General features: G+C 43.7%; 2 protein-coding genes across 2 annotated transcripts in view; one reads left to right on the top strand and one right to left on the bottom strand.

Moving 5' to 3' along the window:
• Nucleotides 1-9835: 9835 nt before the first annotated feature.
• LOC118776972 (solute carrier family 28 member 3-like) lies at nt 9836-17901 on the bottom strand. The gene is made up of 17 exons (XM_036527645.1): nt 17732-17901; nt 17012-17091; nt 16580-16671; nt 14743-14932; nt 14449-14593; nt 13972-14085; nt 13297-13374; nt 13125-13205; nt 12904-12984; nt 12569-12694; nt 12068-12198; nt 11722-11890; nt 11149-11346; nt 10959-11040; nt 10580-10678; nt 10227-10341; nt 9836-10041 (listed from the first exon to the last, which is right to left on the bottom strand). Exons 1-17 carry the CDS (start codon nt 17798-17800, stop codon nt 9930-9932), a joined length of 1962 nt encoding a protein of 653 aa, XP_036383538.1. The 5' UTR covers nt 17801-17901; the 3' UTR covers nt 9836-9929.
• Nucleotides 17902-23837: 5936 nt separating this feature from the next.
• ntrk2a (neurotrophic tyrosine kinase, receptor, type 2a) overlaps nt 23838-26417 on the top strand; it is a 38245-nt gene continuing 35665 nt past the window's right edge. The window contains exons 1-2 of the mRNA XM_036526343.1: nt 23838-24744; nt 25299-25832. Coding sequence (XP_036382236.1) covers nt 25633-25832 — 200 coding nt within the window. The 5' untranslated portion in view covers nt 23838-24744; nt 25299-25632. The remainder of the gene's footprint in view (nt 24745-25298; nt 25833-26417) is intronic.

Genomic DNA, 26417 nt, shown 5'->3' with positions numbered 1-26417 from the left:
ATCATAAAAACAAACCTATTACAATGACACAAAAAATGGCAATAATATTACTGATAATGGCAACAGTAACAACCACAACTCATTCATAATTGAATGGTGCTGCTGTCACTGCACTGTCCCTTGGGCTAAGGCCAGCGGCCACACACCAGGCCTGTCATGAGGCCACTATACTGGTAATTAATTAAATAGTTTCCTTTAGAATGAAAATTTTTCATGGTGCAGGAGAAAGTGCATGTCTGTCTGAATCTTACCTGTCTCACAGTGACCACAGCACCTACCCCTGTTTACTTTAGCCTTCATCAGATGGATCAGCCCCAAAACAAAGAAATGACTTATTTCACATTGTTTATTGCAGGGAAAAGTAGCAACAATTCTGTGACACTTTGTGTGTCATATAGTGCTGTATTTCATAATGAAATGGGTGAAAATGGTAATTAGAAATAACAGTAACAACTGAAAACAGCTGTGTGATACTGAACACTAACAATGAAACGCGTGAAATGGTAGCACTGCATACCACAGTATTTTTCACACTCCTGGGGAAATGCTGGCATTGCATTATCAAAAGGTTTTGCGCACAGGTGCAACCACACTTATTTTTATTTTGGCAGTCCTATTTTGTCAAGAGAGAAATAAAGTTTCCTTCAGTGAGCCAACTGTTTTAGTCAGAAACTATACCTATTTTACATAGCAGGAATGTAATTCTCAACATCATATTTATAAATATATAAATATATAGATAAATTGGGGGACAGAATTTAAGGCAGGTATTTCTAGAGCAGCAGACTGAGATTTTTAACCACTGCAAACCCAGGTGAATCTGTCCTCACTCCACACCTGAAGGATACATCAGAAGAAAATTGACTGGAATTAGACAGCAAAATATGCAAGGTCTCCAAAGGCTTCTCTGTAGAGCTGGATATGATACAATGACTCTGTGAATGAGATTTTGCTCAAACCACAGCAGAGACAAAGTCAGACACATAATAAGTGTGTTGTGCGTATTCTCTGGCTAAAAATGTGAATGACCACAATAGACTCTACTCAGCCCTCATATGGCACTAATGGCTATAGTAGTGTTTACCATGTGGAATAGGTGGAGAGAACAGGAACACACTGTTTCTCCACGCTAACCTTCCATGCCGCTGAACACAACACAGGGTTCATTCTGTTACATGGCGCTAATCAGTAAATTGGGGACATGCACCATACATAAGCAGCACAGGGGAAAAGACTGTTTCATTTATTACACTGAATTATGGAAATACAATTATCCATTAATTGGAGCTGGCTGACGTCTCCACCCTCACAGAAACAGAGGCTGTCCCTGTGTGGATGTTTATAAAGTCTCTTTAATTTGTTAAATCGCAAATGCAATACCTATCAAACAACTTTGCTTAATCAATTAGAATTCATTTTCATCCTCCATCTAATTTTCCTACTCGTGACTCTTCTTTTAATAATAATAATAATAATAATAATGGTCAGTTGAATGGTTCATATGTGCGGAGAACAATGGTAAAGCAGAAAGGCTGAGAGTTTTGTCCTCTGAAAGATTGTAAATTGGGTCTTCGATGTAATGTTCTCAGCAGAGGCGCTCCAGACAGAATGTTCATCTGTGAAATTACAGCCATTTCTTTCACAGAGCTCTGTTCCTCCGAGTGGAATGAGAATGTTCTAAATCCCACGCCTTCAAGTACACGTATTTCAGCACCACCTGACATTCTTCCATGAGGATGTTTTTATGCTAAATATTGTGGTTCAATTGTGAAATGAATAGGCCTATGTGAAATAAATATGTATACTGTACATTTGATTGGAATCTTGTTAGAACAACCAACTTGCTTTGTCCATATGCTTTGAGGAAAAAAGAAAGTATACCCTCTTGTTATACAATATGAATACGTCAGAGAGCTGCACACAGGAGCAGTGAAGGTATTTTTCCGTCATTGCCTTGCACTTGGTTTTGATTTGTTTCTAGTTTTTAAATGAACTGTTTACTGTTATTTATGATAGAGAAACGTTGTGGGGCGGATGCTACTTTGATTTCACTTTCACCGTGACAGGTCAGACAGCTATCTTCAGACAGGGATCTTTCAAGATACCATTAACATACAGGTACTTCATTACCCGTCCAAACACATTAATAAGCACTAAAATATCCCCGGGCAATCGCCATTTCAAATGAATGATCAATGTAAAGCATTTACGGCGGGGAAGCATTCTAACCCCAATTATGTAGAAAAATGACCAAAAAACATGTGACATGAATTATAGTGGAAGATTGGAATAGCAGGTGATACGGAGAATATGAGTGCGTTGAGCTGAAACGCTAATTTATTGAGTTAGAGCTCATTACCGTTTAAGCGCTCAGCGACCTCAGCTGGAACGTGCCGCACGTCCTCTTCGTCAAAACAAACCGCGCGCGCTCGCTGTGGGCGTCCGGGTGAGCGTCGCTTCTCCTTCGGATGAAGCGTGTAGCGAGTAACCAGTTATTTAGGGACAATTAAGGAGGAAAAACGGTGAGTTTAAAATGGAGCAGGGTCAAAGTAAACATATTTTACAGATGTCATCGCGCTCACGTGATTTATTAGTCACGAACAAAACTCACTGTGTATACATTACACAGCCAAATACACAGCCGAATGCGTAGAGTAAGGCATGTTGTAAAGCACGCTGCGTAGGTCATTAACATCAAGGTGTCTTGCCTTGCGTTGCAGAGTCACTGGTCCTAAAGGTCTTAAGCTCTACTATTTCTTAGCGACTTGGAGGTGATCCAAAAGCTTTCTGCGTGAATGGTGTCTGAATGTTTGTTTTTTAGTCTTGAGCTCAGACCAGGACAGTTCTTGAGAAATGTGCAGACTATAACATGAATGAGACACTGCTGATTAAAATGCGCAAACATCTTGTGGAAAATTAAATAGTGCACATGTAGAGACAACTGTTGCTTTTACCATGTTAGTTTGGCACTTTGTCCAAGTGTGCAGTTGTTGCCTGGTGAATAGGTGAAATGAATGAATGTGTGAGTGCCATGAGATACTTTTACTATGAAGCAAAAAGGATTAGTCAGACCACATTTGGAGTACTGTGTCTAGTTCTGTGGAGTACTGTGTCTTCTTCAAAAAGTTCAGAACTAGACTTGGTGCAGATATATAAACATACTAGAATGTAGGCTGGATGACAAGTATATTGGTGGGCTGAATGATGTGTTCTCCTTATTAAACTTATTAAATTGTGTAAAGTGTTTTATGCACATCTACTACCAGTACATGCATTGAAACTGGGCGATGTTTCATTTGATAGCCTCTTCAACTACAGCACATCCTGTAACTGCTACCTCATAGATTCAAAAACCTAGCTGCAAACTTCATTTCTTAAGAAATTAAGAACTAATCATTAACTAACCATTGGTTTTAAGGAAACATACTGAGAGTAGGTGGCATTCTACTGCCCCTCCTGCAACCTCCACCTGCCTCCAGTGACCAGAGCCATTACCACAACAGCTCTCATCCCTGTTGGTCTCAGAGGGGTTCCACTGTTGCTCCTCCTTTCAAGATCCTCCTGCTCTCTGCTGCTCCCTGCTGCTGCTCTTGTTTCCAGATGGTTTCTCCATCTTTCTCTCCTGAGTGAGTTTCTCACTTGGCTGATTCCCTCACAAGCAAAGCTTCATGCCTACTGTCATCAGGGCTCTGTGCACTTAAGAGTGCGGTAGATATTTACATTTACATTTATTTATTTAGCAGACGCTTTTATCCAAAGCGACTTACAAAAGTGCATACAGTAGGTACAGCGACAGTACGGGGACAGGATGTGTACAGTTCCACAATGAGACAGTTCTCAGCTGAGAGCAAGGTCTGTTTGAGGACGCAGTACTATCAGATTTTTACAATTACAGCCTAAAGGGCAACTAGTACGATATACTTTCGAACGGCAAACTTCAACAACTTCAAACGGCACAATGAGCGTCAGGGTTAAGGCGGCAACAAGAGACAAAATTTAAAAGCACAATTTAAAAAGCACAGCAATTTACGACAGCACTGATGGGCGGGGGGGGGGGGCAGCAATTGTGTGCTGGGTCAGTCCAGGTAGAGTCTGAAGAGGTGCGTCTTCAGGCCCCGTCTGAAGGACTGGGGTGAAGGAGCTGTCCGTAGCGAGACCGGGAGTTCGTTCCACCACTGGGGAGCGATGTAGGCGAAACGCCGATGTCTGGCAGAACGAGCACCTCCTGCCTTGACCATGCAGGGAGCAAGGCGTCCAGTTGCTGCTGAGCGTAGGGGTCGGGCTGGTGTGTAGGGCTGGATGAGTTCTTGGAGGTAGGCAGGGGCTGTCCTGTTGACTGCAGAGAAGGCGAGGGTCAGGGTCTTGAATCTGATCCTGGCAGCGACAGGAAGCCAGTGGAGGGATTTCAGCAGGGGAGTAACATGGGAGAATTTGGGGAGGTATTTGGGGAGAATTTTGTGGAGATATGCAACAATTAACATAGAATGCAGGTGCTTTAGTACTAACCTGAGCTAAAAGGACAAGAATACATTACCCCTGTTCTGGCTCTCTGCATTGACCCCCATTTGTTTTTAGAGATCTTTGAATTATTTTTCACAGTTCTGCTGTGAAAATGGCTCAGGGCTCACAGGGTTCACAGGGCTTTTAACATCCTGTGAACAAATCAAAGGATCAGATTGCCATCTCAGGGGCTTGTGTGTGTCCCAGCCATTTAACTGAGGACAAAGGGTGATCTGCAAAGAACAGATGCAATGGCAGGGGAAAGGAAGCACTGGTAATGCTAGAGGTCTGTAATTTAGGTGGAATACGTTTAAAGGCATAATTTAAAACAGCAGCCAAACCATCTTCTTGTGTTTTGTACTTGAGCATCTATGTATAAATTCAACAGACTTCCTTCAGTCGATGTTTAGTCAGGAATACTTCATTTGTTGCCTGTTCATGTTATGTTCTGCTTCAATGTGTGCTTGAAATATAAGCTCAGACTGGCCTCATGTCACAGGAATTTTGAATGAAAAAATCCAATTTATACAATTTACAGAGAGATTTAAAATATCACATCACCTCTTAATTATTCGGTAAAAATCCATAACATTCATGCAATTGTTATCAAAGCATAATTTATTTATATTGTGATTTGTCAGCATATTCTGTCTCCTTAGAAGCTGCATACATCTTTTATGTGTTTCTGTGGTGACTGTTTCTGCTATTGCAAATTAGAAATTTTATTGACTGTGACACGTGTGTGGTGGTTTACATCATAGATCCTTGGAAATTTTGGAGATTTTTGGAAATATTCTAGCTAACGTTTCCATTCATACAGCAGGATATTTACTGAAGCACCTTACAAGTGTAGAGCGACTGATGAGAATTCAAAACAAATGAATCAAAAATATATCTTGAATGTCATTGAAGATGAGAGTGTTAACACCAAATACATACTGTATGGTCAAGCTGTATTCATATTAATGGATCTGGTCAGTTTAGTCCTGTTTGAGCTGGCTTAATCCTGATGGTGCTGGGTTTGTCGAGATGTAAGTTTGTAACTCTGTCCTCCTGCTGAATCTCTCTCACTACAACATAAGAGCAGTAAACATGCTCCCCCCATGACATTAACTTCCTTTCAGATAAACACCTGTAAGGCAGATTTTTTTTTACCAAGGATAAAACAATTTGAAGTGCTCTTGTCTCTCTTTGATAGTCAGTGTTGCCATGGTGACATTATGAATTTGACTCATTAGTTTTCTTAAAAACTGAGGGGAATTCACTTATGTTTCCATTTAAGAGGAATCTCTAAGCACTCAGTGACCCATAACAGCGATACATACTGTGTTTACAGATTTGTACATGTGGAAGAAATTTCAGCTTTATGTCTCATTTGCAAAGATGGAAATCATATTTATCAACCTGATTGATTTAGCCTTAAATCTGAGAATAGCTCCCTCAAACTGTGTGAATAATATGCATCTACAGCAGACATTTTCTGCTCATAATAATGTAATAAAGAAGAAGAATTGCTCATTATGAATGACAGTGACTTGTTCCATGAAGGTGGGGTAGGAAAGAGAAGACCTGGGAGCAGAAAAGGGGGAGTCGCTCCTCGTATTAGTGTGCCAGTGTGGGGCTGAACACTCCTCCCGCTGTGGCTGTAAACACAGACTCCCTGCAGAGCAGAAACCGCATGTACACACATGGCGCTCTCACTGGGAGACTTACAAGTGCTAATTTACAGGGCAGGAGGACTGATACATCTTCCTGCTGCACACACACACACACACACACACACACACACACACACACACACACACACACAGACACACACACACACACGCACACACACACACACACACACACAGACACACAGACACACACACATAGGTATAGGCAGTAGAGAATGGTGTAGTGTAGTGTAATATGACAGCATGGGACAGCCAGATTTATAACAGTGCAGCTTGGTGTAGGTTAACATAGTGTAGTACGGACGATTGTAGGACATTAGGGTATAACATAGTGTAGTGCATCACAGTATAATGTTACTGAATAGTACAGTATAATAGTATTGTTATGTGTACTACAAACAGCAACAGAAAATAGCATTACAATAGTAGTATAGAACAGTATTGTACAGCATTGTATAATATAGTATAATGTAATTTTGTATAGCGTGGTATAGTATAGTGTGGTTTTATACATAATGCTATAATACCACACTCTGGTATATAACAGTATAAGTCTTGCGGTATAAAGTTCAATAGTGTATAATATAGAATATTATAGTATACTACAGTATGATGTAGTACAATAAGTACTGTGGGTATACCATACAATTTAGTGCGTAATTTATTCAGTGTAGTATGGTTTAGAATATTACAGTATGGTATCATACAGTATAGTGTTGTGTAGCATGGTTTGGAATAGGCCAGTATGATATAGTGTTGTATAGTGTCATGTAGTATACTTTGCTGTAGTATAGTATATGATAATATTGTACAGTATAGTATTAGGTATGTATTGCACAGCATTGCCTTGTTTTTGTCCCTCAGGTACATCAGTGAGACCTCCCCCTTATGGTTGGTGTGAAGATTAGGAAGGATGTTCACTGCAAGCACCACAGGGTTCACTGGAAAGGGAGGTAACTATTATACCACATATCCTCTCTCTATAAGCATTTTCCAGGAGGGAAAGAGAAAAGGCAGTGTGTCAAATGGGGATGACACCAGTGGAGAAGGCAGTGTCACACCTATTCTCTGATATTCCACATACAGCTGTGTAACGATGGGTTTGACTGTACTCCAGCCCCCCCCCCCCCCTCTCCCTCCTTCCCTCCCGTCTTCCTTTTCTTTTCCTGCTTTCACATGGCAACTGAATTATTCACACACAATGGACTGATAATAGGCTCCACTTGCTCATTTAATTAGGTATGGAAATTCAGCCATCACTTTAATTAACCATTGAGATCTCAGGAAGCCACTTTGCACAGAGTACAATTATATGATTATTCCCTGATTTTAATATGGTACTCATCCAATGATTATGAGCGTCTCAGAGAAGGCTATAGGCAGACTTGCAAGGCTGTTTTCACTGGGCACAGGAAGCAGAACAGGTTTTCTCATCAGTTTGTGGCTTATTCCTGTGTCAGAAGCCATTAGTAAAGACAGTATGACAGTAAACACATAAAGCTCTCTATGTCTCAGTTCTGGAGTGACTGTGACCATTCGTAAGCAGCTCACACTGGGTTCTCTGGCAGTATCATTTCATGCTCTATGGAGTGCTATCCAGAGCCATCCGGAGGCACGTGTGAGTACAGAGCAGATGTTAAAATGTTTAAACTTTCATTACATGTCTCATGGCCCTCTCCCAGCATAGCCAATCCAGTGAGAGTGAGAGTTATCAAAAGTCATTACAAAGATTATGGGCAATGTGATGGTAAAAATGAGGACTGTATCTCCTTATGAAAACCTTGTGCCCTTTTATTTCTATTAATGCATTATGCATTTTATCTTTGATCTATTATATGATTAGCTAGCTCAAATGTATGACCTGTTAGCCCTGACGCATACTGCCAGTGGCAGGGAGTCCTGCCCCTTTAATATTCTCACGCTGTACGTTTCGCCCCCACACACACCTGCTCCCCCTGCAGTTTATGCATATTTTCACAGCTAACTGATCACAGTGTACTGTAGTGTGTATGGGATGTACATTGAGCTATATTAGGGTTGAACCCTCTGTGATGTCCATGCTGTATCTGGGGGAGGAAGCAGAGACACGCTGCCCCTCTCTGCCCATCCTGTGGCATAGACCCACTGCTTTTCCAGCAAACAGGTTGTTTGTGTTGAAATGAAATGTCTTAAACACAATGTTCAACACCAGAGAAACATGGGAACCTGCCAGCCCTTGTGCTTAGTGATTGACAGGTGTCCCCAGTTTATCTAAATGGGGTGACTGGCTGTCCCCAGGCCAAGGCAGGTTCTCCCACAGAGCCGGAGGGTACTGAAGTGTGATCATGATGGCTGCTGTTAAACCAGCTCTGCTGTTACACAAGGAACTTAAAGGTTTAAATCTGGGACCATTCCACAGGAAATAGTGCCCCCTTGTGGTCATGGAGCAAACTCTGTGCATGGCCTGCCCATATACATGTACTGTACTGTGTCTTGGTTGTGATAACAAAGCAGGTAAGAGGTCAAACTTGGAAGGTGACTGATTTTATTTGATGGTAGAGCTGGAGGACATAAAAAGGACTGTCACTGTAACAGACAATGAAGTCTGACAGTATGAGCACCCTGCTGTGCTTCATTCTACATAGATTAAGATAAATCTAAGATCAATTAATAAACAAATACGTTTTGATCTATCAAGTACAAATTTTGTTTAAAACGCAGTATAATTCTTTTTCATTGTGCTTTTCACCCTGGCAGCACAACACACGCAGAAGGATCTCTGTGGGAATTATAGTTTTACATGTTGTTGATAAAAAACTAGAGCCATTTTACATTCCGCTCATCCTAGAGATCCACAGTGCATCCTGAGTATCTCTCCAGCTGAGTTCTCTTCATTAGCTCTAGGTGAAAATTGGGATGGCAGTGTCTGATAAAATATAAAGAACGTTATGTTGTTTTCTCAACATAGCTAAATATGAGCTGCCTCTATTGATGAATTAATGAATTAATTTTTCAATTTGTTCAATTAATTTTTCAAGCCCCCCATTGAACTAACCACAACAAACTGTTTTATTACAACAATTTGTACTTCTTCAATAAAGTTGAATACCTCTCCATATGACCAGTTTCATTAAGGGCCTCAACAGCTCAGCTGGAAGGAATATGCATCATACACAGTGGCTCCCCAAGACCCAGACTGACTAAAACAGATACAGAAATGTACACAGAGCTTAAAATAATAAAGTAATATTAACATAATAATATAATGAACCTCCACACCTCATCCGTTCTGCTGAGTCCCTGTCTGTCTTCAAGAAACATCTGAAGACACAGCTCTTCCACTCTCACCTGAGCACCTGAAACACTTCTCCCCTATCTCCTATTGAACTATATTAAAAAAAAGTAATGGTTTGGCTGTAACAGTTTAACGTAATGGTTTGGTTGTAATGGTTTAAACGTAACCGTTTGGTTGTAATGGCTTAACGCACTCGCTAGCTTTACCTGCTAGTTGGTACATTGCCTGGCAAACCTTCAAATATTGTTGACTCTGTATGGTTTTCGCTTGTGTTGTATTGCACCTCACTTGTAAGTCGCTTTGGATAAAAGCGTCTGCCAAATGAACAAATGTAAATAAATAAATGTAAATGTTCATTACTAATGATCACACGACGAAGCTGGAACTGAGTTTTAAAGCCCGGCTGCCACAGAATGGTCTGAAAGGACAGGGAGTGAGAGGAGACGCACTCAGCAGAGCCTTCCTCTCCTCCTCCCTCTCTACGGAAGTATGGAGCTGCAGTTGTATGCAGTGACAGAGCAGCAGTTGTGGAGTATGTCCAGTGAGTAGCTGCCCCCTACTGTCACATTGAAGGGGCTGATCACTGATGTCCTGAAACAGGAAGTGCACACTGTCACTCAGCAGTACAGTTTCTTGTTTTCACTGAGTACGTATGTACTCATGATTTGATTTAATTGGATAATGATTTAATTTAATTTGTCATTAGAAGGAAAACCATAAGTACTAAATGAAAAACAGATGCAACATTTCAAAATGGAGAGGAGATGTTAATGTACCCATTATATACATCCAAGCAGCAGGTCTGTAGCTGTGTGCTGTTAGTCACTGAGGAAGAGCTGAACTCATTCTCAAGAAAGGCTGCACATGAAAATGGTGGTATGTACAAGATTCCTGTAACAGGTCAGCAGCAGATGTTAAACAACAAACACAGAAACAGAAGAATAACTATCAGAAAAATAATCAAATAATCAAATAATAAAAAGATCAAATAATCAAATAATCATAAGCTACAAACAGTTACAGGACAATGCCTGAGAGACATCGTCCTTGTTTTTTATACTATCCTTATCTATTTACACATTCACACACACTGCCTCCTCTGGCGGGTCATGATAACTGCACAAAGTACCTGCCACACAGGCAGTCATGAAGCAGGCCACTGTCCCTGACACCAGAGCCCTGATCGCACACCTGGAGATATCACCTCTCCGCTCCGGGGCCATGGCCGCTGCAGGGGGTGACAACGGAGCAACAACAATAGTCACGGTCATACATGAAAAAATGTTGCAGCAACAGCATAGTGACCGCAGACTTACAGGGGGCATGTTGAAGCAACATTGCCCTAATCACAGAAACACATACTGCTCCTGTCATGACATGACCACACAACAGCCACAACGCAACACTGCCACACCACAATAATTGTTTTGAAGTGATGGGAGATGCTGCTGCACTCTGGTGTGTGTGTGTGTGTGTGTGTGCTGGTTTATTGCAGGGGCGGGACTTACACAGCCCTCCAATCATCACACCAAGGGACCCGATGTTAGCGAATCCACACAAGGCGTATGTTGCTATGGTTTCAGAGTGAACCTGGGGACCACAGAGCGGTGATGTTAGGACATGGTCTGTGAGATTGAAACAGCCTGCACTGCTCTGTGGTTTCATTTGCTGGATCTGCCAGCTGACGGACAGACTCACAGAGAGGTACTGTTTGATGTTGTCCACGTACTCTGGCCCTCCTGCCTCCCTCCTCTGGATCAGGTCAGCCAAACGCTCGTACGCCACAAACTCGTTAAAGAAGGTTTTCAGGCCAATCAGCTCGCCCACCACGAAGCTGTCCTCCCATGCCACGCCCATCAGGAAGGAAAACGGCATGAAGACGTATGAACAGATGAGCTGAGTTGCCATGGAAACCAGGAAGCAAGAACACAGAGATGGGGCATTGTGAATGTGATGGAATGATTACCCCTCAGAAACACTCTGCCACTGCAGCTTCAGTTAATATGCACACTGAACATGTATATGTGTCTGTGTTTGGGTATATGCATGTGAATGCCTGTGCACATCCATGTGCATGTGTGTGTGTGTGTGTATGTGTGTGTGTATGTGTAAGTGTGTGTGTGTGTGTGTGTGTGTGTGTGTGTGTGGGCGTTTGGGTATATGCATGTGAATGCCTGTTTTCATGTATGTTAATATGTGTGTGTGTGTGTGTGTGTGTGTGTGTGTGCGCACACATGCATGTGTGTGGGTATATGCGTGTGAATGCCTTACAGAGAAGCTCAGCTGGGGGTAATCAAACATGTTTCCCAGCCAGGAGAGGGCAGCGTTGACGAAACTGAGAAGGGCCAGGAAAGCAATGAGATTAACAGCGATATTGGCCACCAGGCTGATGGAGGCTGAGGCTCCATGGCAGGCGGCTTCCAGCAAGTTCCTCCCTTCCCTGCAGAGACCAATCAGACAGAAACCATAACCACACCTTTATAAATCACACAGGAGTTTAGCACTTCTGTAGTTTTACTGTTTCACTGCAGCATTCAGCAGGATCTTGGAGCTGTTCTGAGGGTGGTGTGGTATGAATCGTCACCAGCTATGTCCTGTGTGGGGCTTCTGGTCTCACCCCTTCTCCAGTTTGAACCCTCGCTTGGCGGTGACCCGCGGTATCTCGGTTTCTGGCCAGAATGTTTTGGCAATGGCGAGGGAGGCGGGTGCTGACATCATAGAGGCAGTGAGCAGGTGCGATGCCTGGATCTGGAGGAGGGTCAGAGGTCAGGATCAGCCTGTGTCTGCTGGGGCCCATGGAGCCCACTTGGTGATGAAGGAGTAGAAGCTTAATAAAAGGTTTGTAATGGAAGGGTAGCAACAGAGTGAATGTATTGTAATGATGGGGCAGCAGGTGGGTAAAAGATTTGTAATGAGAGAGTATCAGCAGGGTGAAAGGTTTGTCAGATAGAATGTAGGTGAAAACAATTTCAGCACAATAATATATTATGAATATTGCTGTATTAGACTGCATTTGCCCTGTGCTTATGATATCAGTTATGTCACATGCAATAAGCAGGCCATGTGCACAGGGTGTTGGATGGCTCTCAGCGTCTCTCTGGATCTGTGTCTTCCTCACCCCAAATGAGATGAAGGCCCCCAGGACGCTGCCGGCAATGGTGGCAAAGCCACTGGTCATCACTGCGTGAATTTCGGACACTGTGAGCTGGGAGATGTACGGGCGAATCAGGAGGGGCGACTCCGTCTGGGGGGAGAGGGGGCAGGGCTTTGTCAACAGTCCACGGGAGAGTAAAGCTATATAGACTGCTGTGTGATCCCTGTGGAGCAGAGTCTACATAGTTACAGTCCACTGTGTGACCTCTGTGTAGCAGAGGCTACATATCGGGCACTATTGGGTATGCCGTCTCTGTCCTTCTCTGTGCTGTGTGCATTTTTTTGGGCTGAAATCTTCACCTGTCCCACAAATATGTTCCCTGCTGCAACCATCGACTCCGTGGGAGATGTTCCCATGGTGATTTGCATGACAAACCCCACCTGGAAAAGAGGATCCCACACAATATAATCAATGTTTGTGTATGTGTGTGTGTGTGTGTGTGTGTGTGTGTGTGTGTGTGTGTGTGTGTGTGTGTGTGTGCATGTATGTGTGTGTGTGTGTGTGCGTGTGTGCACTCCACCTTTAAAATGAGCCATTGCATGAAGCCCAGGTAATAGAGCATGGAGATCACTGTGCTGAAGAAGACCACAATGGGCAAGACCTGCAGGGGGTGACAAAAACACAACAATCCCAGTCTGCACAGAGTAGGGTTCAGGGTGCAGGGGTCACTAATCTCCCGCCTTCACACCTACCTTGAATGCGAAAAAGTGGTCTGTAAATTTGTCACCGAAAACAAACTTTGAACCATCATCTGTGTAAGCCAGGAAAACCTGATGGAAAAGAGGTCAAAAGTCAGAGAGCAGAGAGGAGATGGGCCTCTTTAAACGGCACACTGGGGTTTTTTGTTTTTTTATATTGTGTTAATTTATAGGATAAAGATAGTGTATGATTACAAATATTTATGTATGGTCATACATCATACTCAACTGAGTGTGTGTGTGTATACATGTACTTGTGTGTGTGTCTGTGTGTGCATGTACTTGTGTGTGTGTCTGTGTGTGCATGTATCTGTGTGTGTGTCTGTGTGTGCATGTACTTGTGTGTGTGTCTGTGTGTGCATGTACTTGTGTGTGTGTCTGCGTGTGCATGTACTTGTGTGTGTAGCAGCAGTGTGGTGCAGTGATAAGGAGCAGGGCTCATAAACAAAAGGTTGCTGTTTCAATTCTCCACTGGGGCACTGCTGTTATACCCTTGGGCACAGTACTTAACCCGCATTTGCCTCAGTAAATATTCAGCGGATAAAATTGTAAGTGGCTCTGGATAGGAGTGTCAGGTAAATGAGAGTAATATAATGTGCGTGTGTGTGTGTGTATTAATTTAGCTCATCTGGTGCAGCTCCCTGTTTCTTAAATCAGAAATGCCTTTACCTCCACCTGCCGACCCAGCCACTCCACCGCCGTGAACCCTGCCCTTGTCCTGAGGATCAGCAGCCCAAAGAGGAACTGGAGCCCTACCCCCCATAGCACCGCCCTCCAGGAAACCTGTCCAATCAGTAAGAACAGCGCCAAGAGATGGCTGTGTCTGGGAGTTCTCAATGCAGAGGACGCTTCATGTATTTTACTGGAATGCTGTTGTCACAGTGGGATTAGATAACACATATAGGAGAAATAGCTCTTCCCTCCGCACGCGCACACACACACACACACACACACACACACACACTGATACCAACACACACTGTACTCAGAGGCTAATTCACTAGTTTAAGTAGTAAATGCAGGGGAAGAGGCTAGCTCCAGTCAGAGTGATGCTGAGCTCAATCCATAACTAATGTATGGAGGAATATAATGAGCTCCCTGACCCTGGGCTGATTAGTTCTGAAGGACCAGAGTTAAGTAACGTACCCTGAAAGGACTTCTGGAGAAAATGACCATCAGCAGCACAAACGTGAGGAGCCCAGCAAATGAAACCAGAGGTCGCGTCCCCTGTTTAGCTGTGTCCAGGACGAGCCAGCTTGCCACTGCCCCCAACAAGACAACACACACTACCCTGCCAAAAAGGAAACAGGAAATAGTTGGTTTTACACCACTGCCCCCCAACAGTCAAAAGCACCCCAAGACATGACATGGAGAGTCACACACTATACACAGACACACACACACACACACACACACACACATACACAAGGATGTACTCACCATCTGATCCAGAACCACTGCTTTCTGAGGGCATTTTTTAGTGGGTGCAAAGCGTCCTGGAGCCGACCCTCGTACCTCCTCATCATCCCATCCCACACCATGAAGAAGGAGGCCACCAGGGTGAGCACCAGAAGAGCCATGCCCCGCTGGAAATTCAACACGCAGGCTGCAATCACCATGGCAAGATACCCTACAACAGATACACAGGCAGGCACAGGCAGAGACACAGGCACAGGCAGAAACACAGGCAGGCACACAGGCAAAGGCAGACACAGGCAGGCACACAGGCAGACACAGGCAGACACAGGCAGGTACAGGCAGACACAGGCAGGCACACAGGCAGGCACACAGGCAGGTACAGGCAGACACAGGCAGGTACAGGCAGACACAGGCAGGCACACAGGCAGACACACAAGCACAGGCAGACACACAGGCACAGGCAGACACAGGCAGGCACACAGGCAGACACACAAGCACAGGCAGGCACAGGCAGACACACAGATAGACACACAGGCACCAGCAGACACACAAGTAGACATACGAGCACAGGTGGAGACAGGCAGACACACAGGCACAAGCCGACACAGGCAGACACACAGGCAGAGACAGAGGTACAAGTGGACACACAGGCAGACACACAGGCAGAGACAGAGGTACAAGTGGACACACAAGCAGACATACAAGCACAGGTAGATACAGGCAGACACACAGGCACAATCAGACACAGGCAGAGACAAAGGCACAAGTGGACGCACAGGCAGAGACAGGCAGACACACAGGCACAAACCGACACAGGCAGACACAGGAGCACAGGAAGACACACAGGTACAAGCAGACACGCAGGCAGATGTATTTACTCCACAGGGAAAAACCTCCAAGGAAAGAAATAATTTAAATCATTTCTTTAAAAAGCTGACCCACAACAAACAGTGGACTATTTTGTGGGAAATGAATCATTTCAACCCTATAAGAGGAATTAATAGATTATTATTGAAGACTGTAGTTCCAATGACACTTTGGACTTGCTGTGTGATAACAAAGTAATCATTGCTTCTTTGAACTCAGAAAGGTGCACTCTGGTTTAACTTTCCTGTCGATCATTCCCAGGGTGTGTTCACTATGGCCTTGAGTTTGCAGTGATTACAATGCTTTACTGGGACACATGATAACCTTTAACTTGCTCTAAAAGGAAGTGAGACAGAATTTTGTGGCGCCGTATACAGTCAAAACATATAAAATTCAGAGCACATTGATAACACAACTAGGTCAGAAATCATCTAGGTCACCAGGATGTTGTTTCTACTGCAGAATATTACACATTTAGCTGGAAACATGACTCATGGAAAGCTTACAAACTACACCCAGGAAATACACAGAATCACTGATGATAAAAATACATCTTTATGTCTTTAGCTTCTTGTACCAGTGGCCCTATTCTGTGGAGTAACCCAGCTGAGAAAGCCTGGGCGTAGAACCCTGCTGAGCAGTCTACTGCAGGTCCTACGGTCCTCATTTGGCAGTCCGAGACCTCACTCAGGTACTAGAGCCCTTGTTTGACGGTCTGAAACTCTGCTCAAGTCTTGGGACCCTCATTTGGCAGTCTGAAATTCCACTTAGCATCGGTCCTCATTTGGCAGTCTCAAACCCTGTTTAGCACAGGTCCTAGGGAGCTTGTTTGGCCAAAGGCTCTATTTCCACTGTGACTGTGTCACAGGAACACGGTAACTTTAACTGTAACCTGCCAAATATCAATGCAATTTCCTACCACAGACATCTTGCTCACATCCATACATTCATATCCAAAATATGAAAATATTAAATGTTTTCCAGCATTTACCTGCTAGAAAGAGAGCTCTGAACACCCGACTGATGTTCTGACGGTGTTTCTCCAGCAGCTGCTGCAAATCTTCCATTTTCCTCTCCAACAATCTGAGATAAATCCACATATCAAACAACTGATGTCACTCACAATGAACAACTGGATCTTGTGATTTATGTTTATGTTGTGAGACAGTGATCTATATCAGAGACAGCTCATCAGGGAGTCAGCCTTTTTTTATTTCATGCTTACTCCATATAAACTTACACTTATTATAAAGTGATATTCTGCTGTGTGGGACTGTGGGAAGTAGTTCATTTATGAAATGATTCAGAATTTTGTGATATGAGAGAAAGGTGTAAGAGAGCTGTGAGAGATGTTAGAAAGATATTAGATGTGAGAGAGATGTGAGGGAGATGTTAGACATGGTTGGGAAAGGTGTGAGTAAACCTTTTATTGTGCTTTAGCTCTGTGTCATCTGCTTCCTCCTCCATTCGTCTGTCATCTCCACAATCAATTGAGACAAATTCCTTCAAAAAAAAAAAACCTCACTGAGCAAATTTACTCTCTGGGCTCACTGACAAAACCACACACCTCCAACCCCCCTGTCAAACTTTCCCAGATCTCCAGTGACCTCCCCCATTTGCATTACACTGTGAATTGGAATGAGATATCTGTGCTTGTGCTGGAGTAGCATTCTGGGGTCAATCCTTTTCAGAAAAATGCCAGGGAACTCTGATCAAAGTCTGTTTGTAACACGTGTGTGTTTTTAAAAATGATCATGTGTGTGCTATAGACTTCTGTAAAGGACAAAACCCCAACAAGCAAGTCTGCAATAATATTTCAAATACATGCTGATCGTTTTGTTGTATGACTTTTTTCTAAATAGAAAAATCATAGATTTTTTTCATTTGCACAATGAAAGCCATGTAAACACAAGGCTGAAAGAAGCAAACAGTACCAAGCTGAGATCCACTATATCATCCAGAAAACAAATAGACAGGATGTCCTGTAAACACAGCCAGTTTCACTGTCACATTCCCCCAAAAGCCTGCTTTCCTAGTCCTCAGGTAAACAAACGAAAGCTTACACTGGATTCCTACCCAGAATCCTGTGAACAGACGGGGAGACACCAAGCCCCTCAGCCCAGCAGAGAGCAGGTGTTCCTACCTGGGAGTGGAAGGTTGGATTGTCTGCTCCAGTCTTCATTCTCTTTTCTGTGGCCTCATGCAGTTCCATCTTTGCACTGAGGAGCCCTGGCTGCCAGTCAAGGAAGCTATTCCTGAAGGGGAGGTCTCTCGTATTCACACACACACACACACACACACACGCACACACACACACACACACACACACACAAGCACACACAAGCACACATACACACGCACGCACACACAAGCACACACACACACTCCTCTGCCCTCTGCTGCCTCCACCCTCCACCTCTCTGCCATCAGCAGTCACTTCTCCACTCTACTCATTCACAGCCAGTCTCCACCAACATGCAACACACTACATTCTCCCCTATCTCTGAAGCTGACGTCTCCAAGTTTCTCCTCTCTAACCGACCCACCACCTGCCCCCTGGACCCAATCCCCTACCATCTCTCCCACACTCTTATCTGAACTCACACACATCATCAACACATCACCCACCACTGGCACCTTCCCCGTCGCGTTTAAACAGCCTAGGGTAACCCCACTGCTCAAAAAGTCTGCACTGAGCCCCTCCCAAGTAGAAAACTACAGACTCATCTCTCTCCCCCTGTTCCTATCTAAAAGCCTTAAGCGAGTGGCATCTCCTACCACTGCTATGCCCATGACACCCAGCTCTATCTCTCGTTCCAACCTGATGACCCCGCGGTCTCAGCACGGATTTCTGCCTGTCTCTCAGACATCTCAGCCTGGATGAAGGAGCGCCACCTTCAACTCAACATTTCCAAGACTGAGCGCCTAGTCATCCCAGCCAGCCCATCGATCCAGCACAACATCACCATACAGCTTGGCTCAACGATACTAACTCCGTCCAGGTCTGCAAAGAACTTGGGGGTAGTGATTGATGACCAGCTAAAATTTACGGACCACATTGCGGTGACACACAAAAACACACATACACACACTCATACACATTCACAGATACTCACACACACTCACATGTACACTCACACACACTCACACACACGTGCACACCACACAAGCCAGAGTCAGAGCAAGGCAGCAAAATAATTTTACAGACACTTGTGCAACAATAGCCACTCATGTAATGAGCCATGGGTTGGGTGCGAGGGAGGTGGGGTAGCGGGATTGTGGACTCTATCATTCAAACATTCAGGAATGAGAATGAGTGAGTCATATGTATTCAGTTTCATGCTCTCCTCTACTCTTATATAGTACTTCCTACATTATGTCTACAGAACTCAGTGATCACAGTAAACTCCTGAAATGAAGTGTAAATATAGTTTTCATGTATGTATCTAAGCTTGTATTCTCTTTTTTTTGGCGTAACTGCAGGGCCACAGAAGAATGCAACTGTGATAGCAAATTATGTCGTAGAACTTTGAGAATATCAAACTAGAAGAGGCAAAGATGAATGAATGAATTGTATAATAGTTTTTAAAACATTACATTACATGCATTTAGCAGATGCTCTTATCCAGAGTGACTTCCATCACAATAGAACATAAGTGTATCCATTCAATTTAAATGAGAAACTTAAAAGTGTCAGACCAAGCTCACAACACTCCCCGACCAATGAGTGTGAGTATAATACTATTCAAGCACTACCAAAAGTTAGCTTGTGCACTCTAACAAAAGCCAGGTATACTATGATACAACAGTCCCTAGAACACAAATACATCATAATACATAACACATAAAATTAACATCAAGTGTAAAATGTAACAGGTGTTAGGGGGTGGGGATAGAAGTGGAACTGAGATGCAGCCTGAAGAGGTGGGTCTTCAGTCAGAAGATGGCCAGTGATTCCGCTGTCCTAACTCCCCTGGGGAGTTCATTTCACCTCTGAGGGACCAGTACAGACAGGGATCGTGTCTGAGAAGAGCGACCCATTAGGCTGGGACAGTCAGTTGCCCTGTGGATGCAGAGCGCAGTGATCTTGAGGGAACATAGGGTTTGAAGAGGGTTCGTAGGTATGAGGGGGCTGTCCCATTTGCTGCCCTGTATGCCAGCACCAAGGTTTTTAAACTTAATGCGAGGGATAACAGGAAGCCATGAACTGAGATGAGGAGGGGAGTAACTTGACTACATTTAGGGAGGTTGTAGACAAGTCGTACAGCTGTATTAATATACAATATCAAAATGATGCAAAATGTTCCCATTACTTGTGTGTACTGGGATGCTTACTGTAATCTACTGCTCACAGTCATACATTCAACAGCCTGAAGAAAGCTGGCAAAAAACTCTTTTATTCTTAACCAGTAGAGACCTACAGATATATTTGTACTTCAGTAGAGACCAAGAGATCGGCATCCTGAAGGCTGAATTTCACACTGTAACATACACACATACAGAGCTCTAATTCTACAGTATGGGTGTGCACTTCCTGCTGCTATGATCCCTCTTGTGTGATGCAAAGGTTACAGCCAGACCTTGCACACTTAATGAGGAACTGAAAATGATCATTTTATATATTTATATGCTTCTCTAGAACCACTGTCCCCCAAAAGACTTTCTGCACACATGCCAAAGGGCACGTCTCGTACCTCGCCCCCCTCAGTAAGGCATATGCATCACTTCTCTTCCTAGCTGAAGCTCATCGTTTCATTTATGAACCTGTGATTTTAAGACCTTTATTTTAAACATCAACACTAGCAACTGAAAGACACACAACAGGCATACTACTAGCAAACTGAGTGAAGTAAGAAACGAGTGCACATGTGAATTTGTTTAGTAGATTCGAGTGAAAATGTATGTATTTTGTAAATGAAAAGTGCGGTCTACGGTAACAGCATGCTGCAGTGTTAAATCCAGTCCCCTTGGTGAGAGGATGAATGTTCCTGTAGATGCACCTATGTTATCATTAACAATGTGGATGGGCAGCTGCTGATGACTGCATGGTCAATGTCGGCAACTTCCTCTGGTAACCTGAGTAGCTATGTAGACCTGATTGGGGCTTTACCCTTTAGAAAATTCTCCAAAAAAATCCTCAATATGTGTTTAAAAATAAAACCCAAGTGCTTAGTTTTACTCATTAATCTTCAGCGCTAAATTTGGGAGGCACAGACAACCTAATGCATCCTCCTACCCTCTGATGGCCTCTAACTAACCTGATAAACAGCTCCTGTCAAACATCTGCCCTCACACTTTTTCGTGCACATCCCTTCATGTTGTAACTCTGCTGTCAAATAAAAAACTCATGCTTTCACAAGCAGGTTTGCAGAGGCAGATGTGACTGGGATAAAAGATTCATGAGCGGATTCAGAGGTACTTTGTAGATATAGAGACAGTAGCGGCAGACCTGACTAATGGATCTGCACTCAGAGCGGGCTGAGAGCACCATTACACTCTCCACCATCACGCAGAAATGTGCCTGCATGTCCACGGCAACAGCAATTAATGTACACTTTTTAATCAATACTATAATATCTACCACTTCTATGCTGACAACATGCAATGTCTTTTCTGCCATCTGACACACGGTTTTTCTGCATGCATCTCAGTTTGCCTGAAAGACATTTCACAGTGGATGGTGGACCACTGCCTAAACCTAAACCTGGCTAAAACTGAGATGCTTTTCATCCCATCCAAGCCCTCCCTGTTTCAAGACCTCTCCCTCAGCCTAGACTCTACAAGCCTCATCACTGATAGCACTGTCAAAAGCCCTGGTGTAATGCTTGATAACCAACTGTCCTTCTCCTCTCAGGTTGCAGCGGTGAGTTGGACATGCAGATTCTTGTTGTACAACATCTGAAGAATCCACCCCTACTTCACTATGTATTCTACGCAGCTACTAGTTCAAGCCCTGGTCCTCTCATGCCTGGACTACTGTAACTCCTTCTTTGCTTGTCTTCCTGCCTGTGCCATTAACCTCCTACAGCTAATCCAGAATGCAGCTGCACGACTTGTCTGCAATCTCCCAAAACCTATTCACGTTACTCCCCTCCTCACATCACTTCACTGGCTTCCTGTTATCCCACGCATCAAGTTCAAAACCTTGGTGCTGGCATACAGGGCAGTAAATGGGACAGTCCCCTCACACCTGTGTTCAGTCTTCAAACCCTGTGTTCCCCCAAGATCAGTACACTCTGCAACCATGGGGCAACTGGCTCTCCCATCTCGACGGGATCACACCTCTCAAACATGATCCCTGTGTCTGTACTGGTCCCTCAGTGGTGGAACGAACTCCCCATGAGGGTCAGAACAGTGGAATCACTGGCCATTTTCTGACACAGACTGAAGACTCACCTCTTCAGACTTTATCTCACTTCCACCTCAATCTGTTGCATTGTGTTGTGTTTACATTACATTACATGCATTTAGCAGGCGCTGATATTCCATCACAATAGAACATAAATTTAGTTTATACAGCTGAATTTAAAGCACTTCAGACTTCACTACCACCAATATGTGGGCCCCACCTGGGTGATGTACAGCAGGCATTTTGTACCAGAACACTCACCACACATCAGCTGATGAGGAGAGGCAGGGAATTATTTAACCAATGAAACTGGGGGACTATAAAATGGTCAGACAAGAGCCTAACTGGGCATTTAGCCAGGACGTTGTGAAAACACCTATTCTTTGCAAAAAATGCCACAGGATCTTTAATGAGCACAGAGAGTCAGGAACTTGGTTTGACGTCTTAGCTGAAAGACAGCATCCACTACAGTACAGTTTTAGGTGCAGAGGGAAGATTGCCCCTTACTGGACCCCCAGCACCATTTCCAGCAGCAGCAAGCTCGCTAGCACATGTAGTCCCCCATCCAATTACTACCCAAACCATCCCCATGCAGCTTTGAATATCAGGTAGCAGAAAGTCCAAGGGTGGTATGGTTACTACTATTACTACTACCACTACCACTAGTAATAATAATAATAATAATAATAACTGACTGTACAATTGCATTTGCAACTGGGGGAGAAGTACTTTCTGGAACATTTGAGTAAGAATGACTCTTCCTTGCCTAGGGAGAGAAATGACGCCATTTCCCGTCGGGCTGAAGCCTCTGAATCTGCACAGCGTTTTCTGTAAGATGTTTAATCAGCCTGGTGTCACTGCTCGGACCGCCAGGAAGCTCTTTACTGATTGAACCGTTAATGCGATGTTACTCCTGCTAATGTCATTTATTTAATACAAGATTATTGAGCGCGGCGCATTATGAAGCTATTCTCTGAACGTTTAAACAGAGCCTCTCTGCTGAGCTGGCAGATGCTGTAATATTAAGCCTCATAAAATAAACGCGCAAATGCACGCGGGCCTCGCAGGCGGGTGAATCAATGCTCCGCGTTCCCACAATGTACTTTACAACAATGGCCACACGGTGTCAGCAGAGGGTCACCACAAAGCACAGTAGCCGAATAGCGCCGTTATTATCAACGAATACAAATGCGGAAATCACTCAAGAGCCAGGGCGCTCATGCAGAATGGTGGGAAAACATTCCCAGAAATTAACAGCCATGTAGGAACTTTTCCTGAACAAGGCTGGAACTAAAATGTGTTTCCCAAATCAGAAGCTTGTCTTAAGCATCGGATCTTTCCTAACGGAATGCACTTATGTCTTGCAGTAACTAACTGAGTTTATGAGTTTTTCAATTCTTATACAATATTTTTTCGTTACTTTCAGCGAACGTGCAAATGCATGGCATTGTGTAGCCCTGATTTGTTAGGTCTGGATTAAAGTCTACTTCACTCCTAATTAAAATGTGGTTTTAAGTGTGTCCTGTGAGGTGAGAAAAAATGTGGAAAATACTCCCCCATTTGCTTAGCTAAAATGTCCTCCATTCACAAACTAATGCTTTCTCCTCAGGCTGTGAGAAAAGAAGAGCCTTTTCATCTCCATCAAACCCAGCTTTTGTGCCTCCAAACAGGCCTCTGCCTCCACTCATTCTCCTCAAAAAGTATTCCACTCAGCTCTGACACTGGACTAAAACCCACATCCAGCCAATCAGCTTGTCCAAATGAAGGATTTAGTCTTGCATCAGTGCAAATGTCTCATTGAAGAAAAGACTTGCCCTAGTTTAAATTATATCTGTGTTAAGTAATCCCAAATGATCTCAACAGGCTATGCATTCATCATCAATATTGAGAATGCAGGTAAATTTCGTAGCAACTCTCTGGACTGTTCGTTGATAGGCAACATAAGACATGAAGATATAATTGGCATTTGTGTCGTTTTTACTGTATACGAGTAATGTCTAATATTGTCAAGTCGGGACCAACAGCTCAACGTCACCAGGCACGAGAGCGAATGCAGTTACCGACAGGGGGCAGAATAGGGTCTTTATTTTTTCTGCTGGCTAACTCGACGTGTTAAGCCATTGCGGTTCGACGTCTGGGGCCACTAATGAAACGGCCAATTCCCAGAAAATACATTCTCCTCACCCGCTGGCAACCGCGACCACTATAATCGAGAAGTGCACTTTATTTTCCCTTTAGGGCGCGTGATCTGCTACTTTCTCACCGCTAGTCTATGGACAAACCTCCTGAACACAGTACAGCTACAGTATGTTGTAAACATGGACATTGTATGAAAAAAATTGTCTCAGATTTGGAGTGAAAGTACCACTATGTTGTGCTACCATAGTTCAAGATTATAAATGCGACTGGTTTTAGGATGCAAAGCTCCTACTAATTTATTCCTCTGACTGACATCATCTCAGGGACAAGTGGCCACGTGTCCACACAGACACCGTATTCACGGATCTTTCCCAGGTTATTGTTTATTAATGTAGCTACTTGCTTAACGAATGTCTACTTACTATGTTTTTTTCTTAATGGGTAAATAAGACTCACTATCAGCAATGGCACAAATAGATGTTTCTTGATAATTATTTTTCTTCGATTCAGCCCTTCATCTCGTGCGTCAAAACGCACGTCACACGCAGAGAGTGGAATACAGGAGGGAGGGTGTATTAGAGAGAGCCTGCGAGGGCTTCAGCGTTCCTGCTTTCTAACCGTGATATGGTGATCGGTAATGCAGAAATCAGCGACTGACAGCGGCACCAGTATGTATTATTGAACAGATTCACAACAACGTTTAAATGAGTCAAATCTTTCGCTGTCGCCTCATGACATTCATGTTATTCATTCAACACACGTAGCGTGAATCACGGCGGGTATGGAATCGGGTTTAATCATTTCGTAATTGAATGGAAGCCTGTACCTGACATGTTAGGAATCTAGTCTCCATTTAGTCTTATTTATGCATACAATACACTCTCCTTTGGGAAAAATCATTCATGATAAGATAGCTGCACTATTTTATTTATTACATTAGCCCCTCTAAAGTCGGCCTGTCTGTCCCAAGTCTAGGGCTATTTGATGTCTTTCTGATAAAGGGTCACTTTTCAGCCCAAAACATGGACTGTGGGATATGACAGTGTTGTCAGCAATTTAACTCGTGAAATCCAGAAAAAAATATAACTGCGGCTAAAACGTTGGACAGATTGCTGGAGACTGTGACGAGCTTTACGCTCGCTGGTACCGCGCACTGCCTTAGCCTTTTTGCTCCTGCTTGCAGTACAGCAAGAGCCACAGCGGTGTTTTTCTCCGTTTGCAGCTCTGGACCAGCAGCCAGCTCAAGCTCCTCGGGGACAGAAGACGCCGACAGAAAGAGAGAGAAAGTGAGTGTGTGTGTGTGTGTGTGAGAGAGAGAGAGAGAGAGAGAGCTAGAGAGGGGGAGGAAGGAACTTCTGGTACACACTTTACGGTCTCCAAATGTAATATTGTATGAGTGGCTTTGTGTGGAGACGGCGGAGAACACCATTCCGTTACAGTCTCACCTCACAGAGAAGGGCTTATCGTGTCCGTGTTTCCGAACGAACCACCGACGGGATTTCCGAAGAAACAAGGAGAATTTAAGCAGTCCTGGATTGGGCATCGAGGGATCCGCGATGATCTCCTTGTGGAGGGGGTACGGAATGGCGCGGTGGGGATTCTGCTGGGTCTTGTTGGGGCTTTGGAGGTACAGCACTGCTTGCCCTGCATCTTGCACTTGCAGCAACTCACGGATTTCGTGTATTGATCAAGACCGAGGAATCACGGCTTTCCCTGTCCTGCAGTCCGATTTTGACATGGAAAATATCACTGAAATGTGAGTACACGATCCAAGATGAATTTACGTAGATGCACCGTGACACATTGTATATGACACAAACCATGTAATAATGAAAGGTAATCTCTGCAATTACACCACATGAAGCACAAATATTGTAGGGCTGTGTCTAAACTTGGTTTTATTGAAATCAGCCAAAACGGAGGAATCGCTATCTCTGCGCTGATCAGTAATTATTAAGCGGGGTTATCCAAACGATTCAATGCGATTATCAATACTCATCGTATAGGGTAATTACAATTAATTCAATCAAGTTATCGATAATTATTCGACAATAATCATTTAATAGGATTGCCGATAATCGTTCAATAGGATTACCAATAACCATGTAACTGGATCATTCAGTGGGATTTCGGTACCAATGGCGAAGCGCCGTGAAGCGGTGTGGGTTTAATGATCATCACAGCGGGAAACAGGAACAGAGCGAGAAAAACGCTATGTGACATTTTGATATAACGATAATACTACTTCTAATAATTATTCACATAATGGTCATGAAAACACCTTGCAGGTCTATAAGTATTTTTAAAAATGGGTTGAATAGGCTAATGTAGGTGCATACGG

This window comes from Megalops cyprinoides, chromosome 4 (assembly GCF_013368585.1).
Source record: "Megalops cyprinoides isolate fMegCyp1 chromosome 4, fMegCyp1.pri, whole genome shotgun sequence".
NCBI lineage: Eukaryota > Metazoa > Chordata > Actinopteri > Elopiformes > Megalopidae > Megalops > Megalops cyprinoides.
The sequence above is the reverse complement of the archived record's forward strand: the minus strand, read 5'-3'. Positions and strand labels throughout refer to the sequence as shown.

Excerpts from the sequence above, each read along its gene's own strand:
- LOC118776972 (XM_036527645.1), bottom strand. The coding sequence starts at position 17,800 with ATGGAACTGCATGAGGCCACAGAAAAGAGAATGAAGACTGGAGCAGAC. Across the intron at positions 17,092-17,731 it reads ATCCAACCTTCCACTCCCAG|GAATTTGTCTCAATTGATTG; the intron begins GTAGGAACACCT and ends TTTTTTTTGAAG. Across the intron at positions 10,342-10,579 it reads CATGACTGCCTGTGTGGCAG|GAATCTTGTACATACCACCA; the intron begins GTACTTTGTGCA and ends GACCTGTTACAG.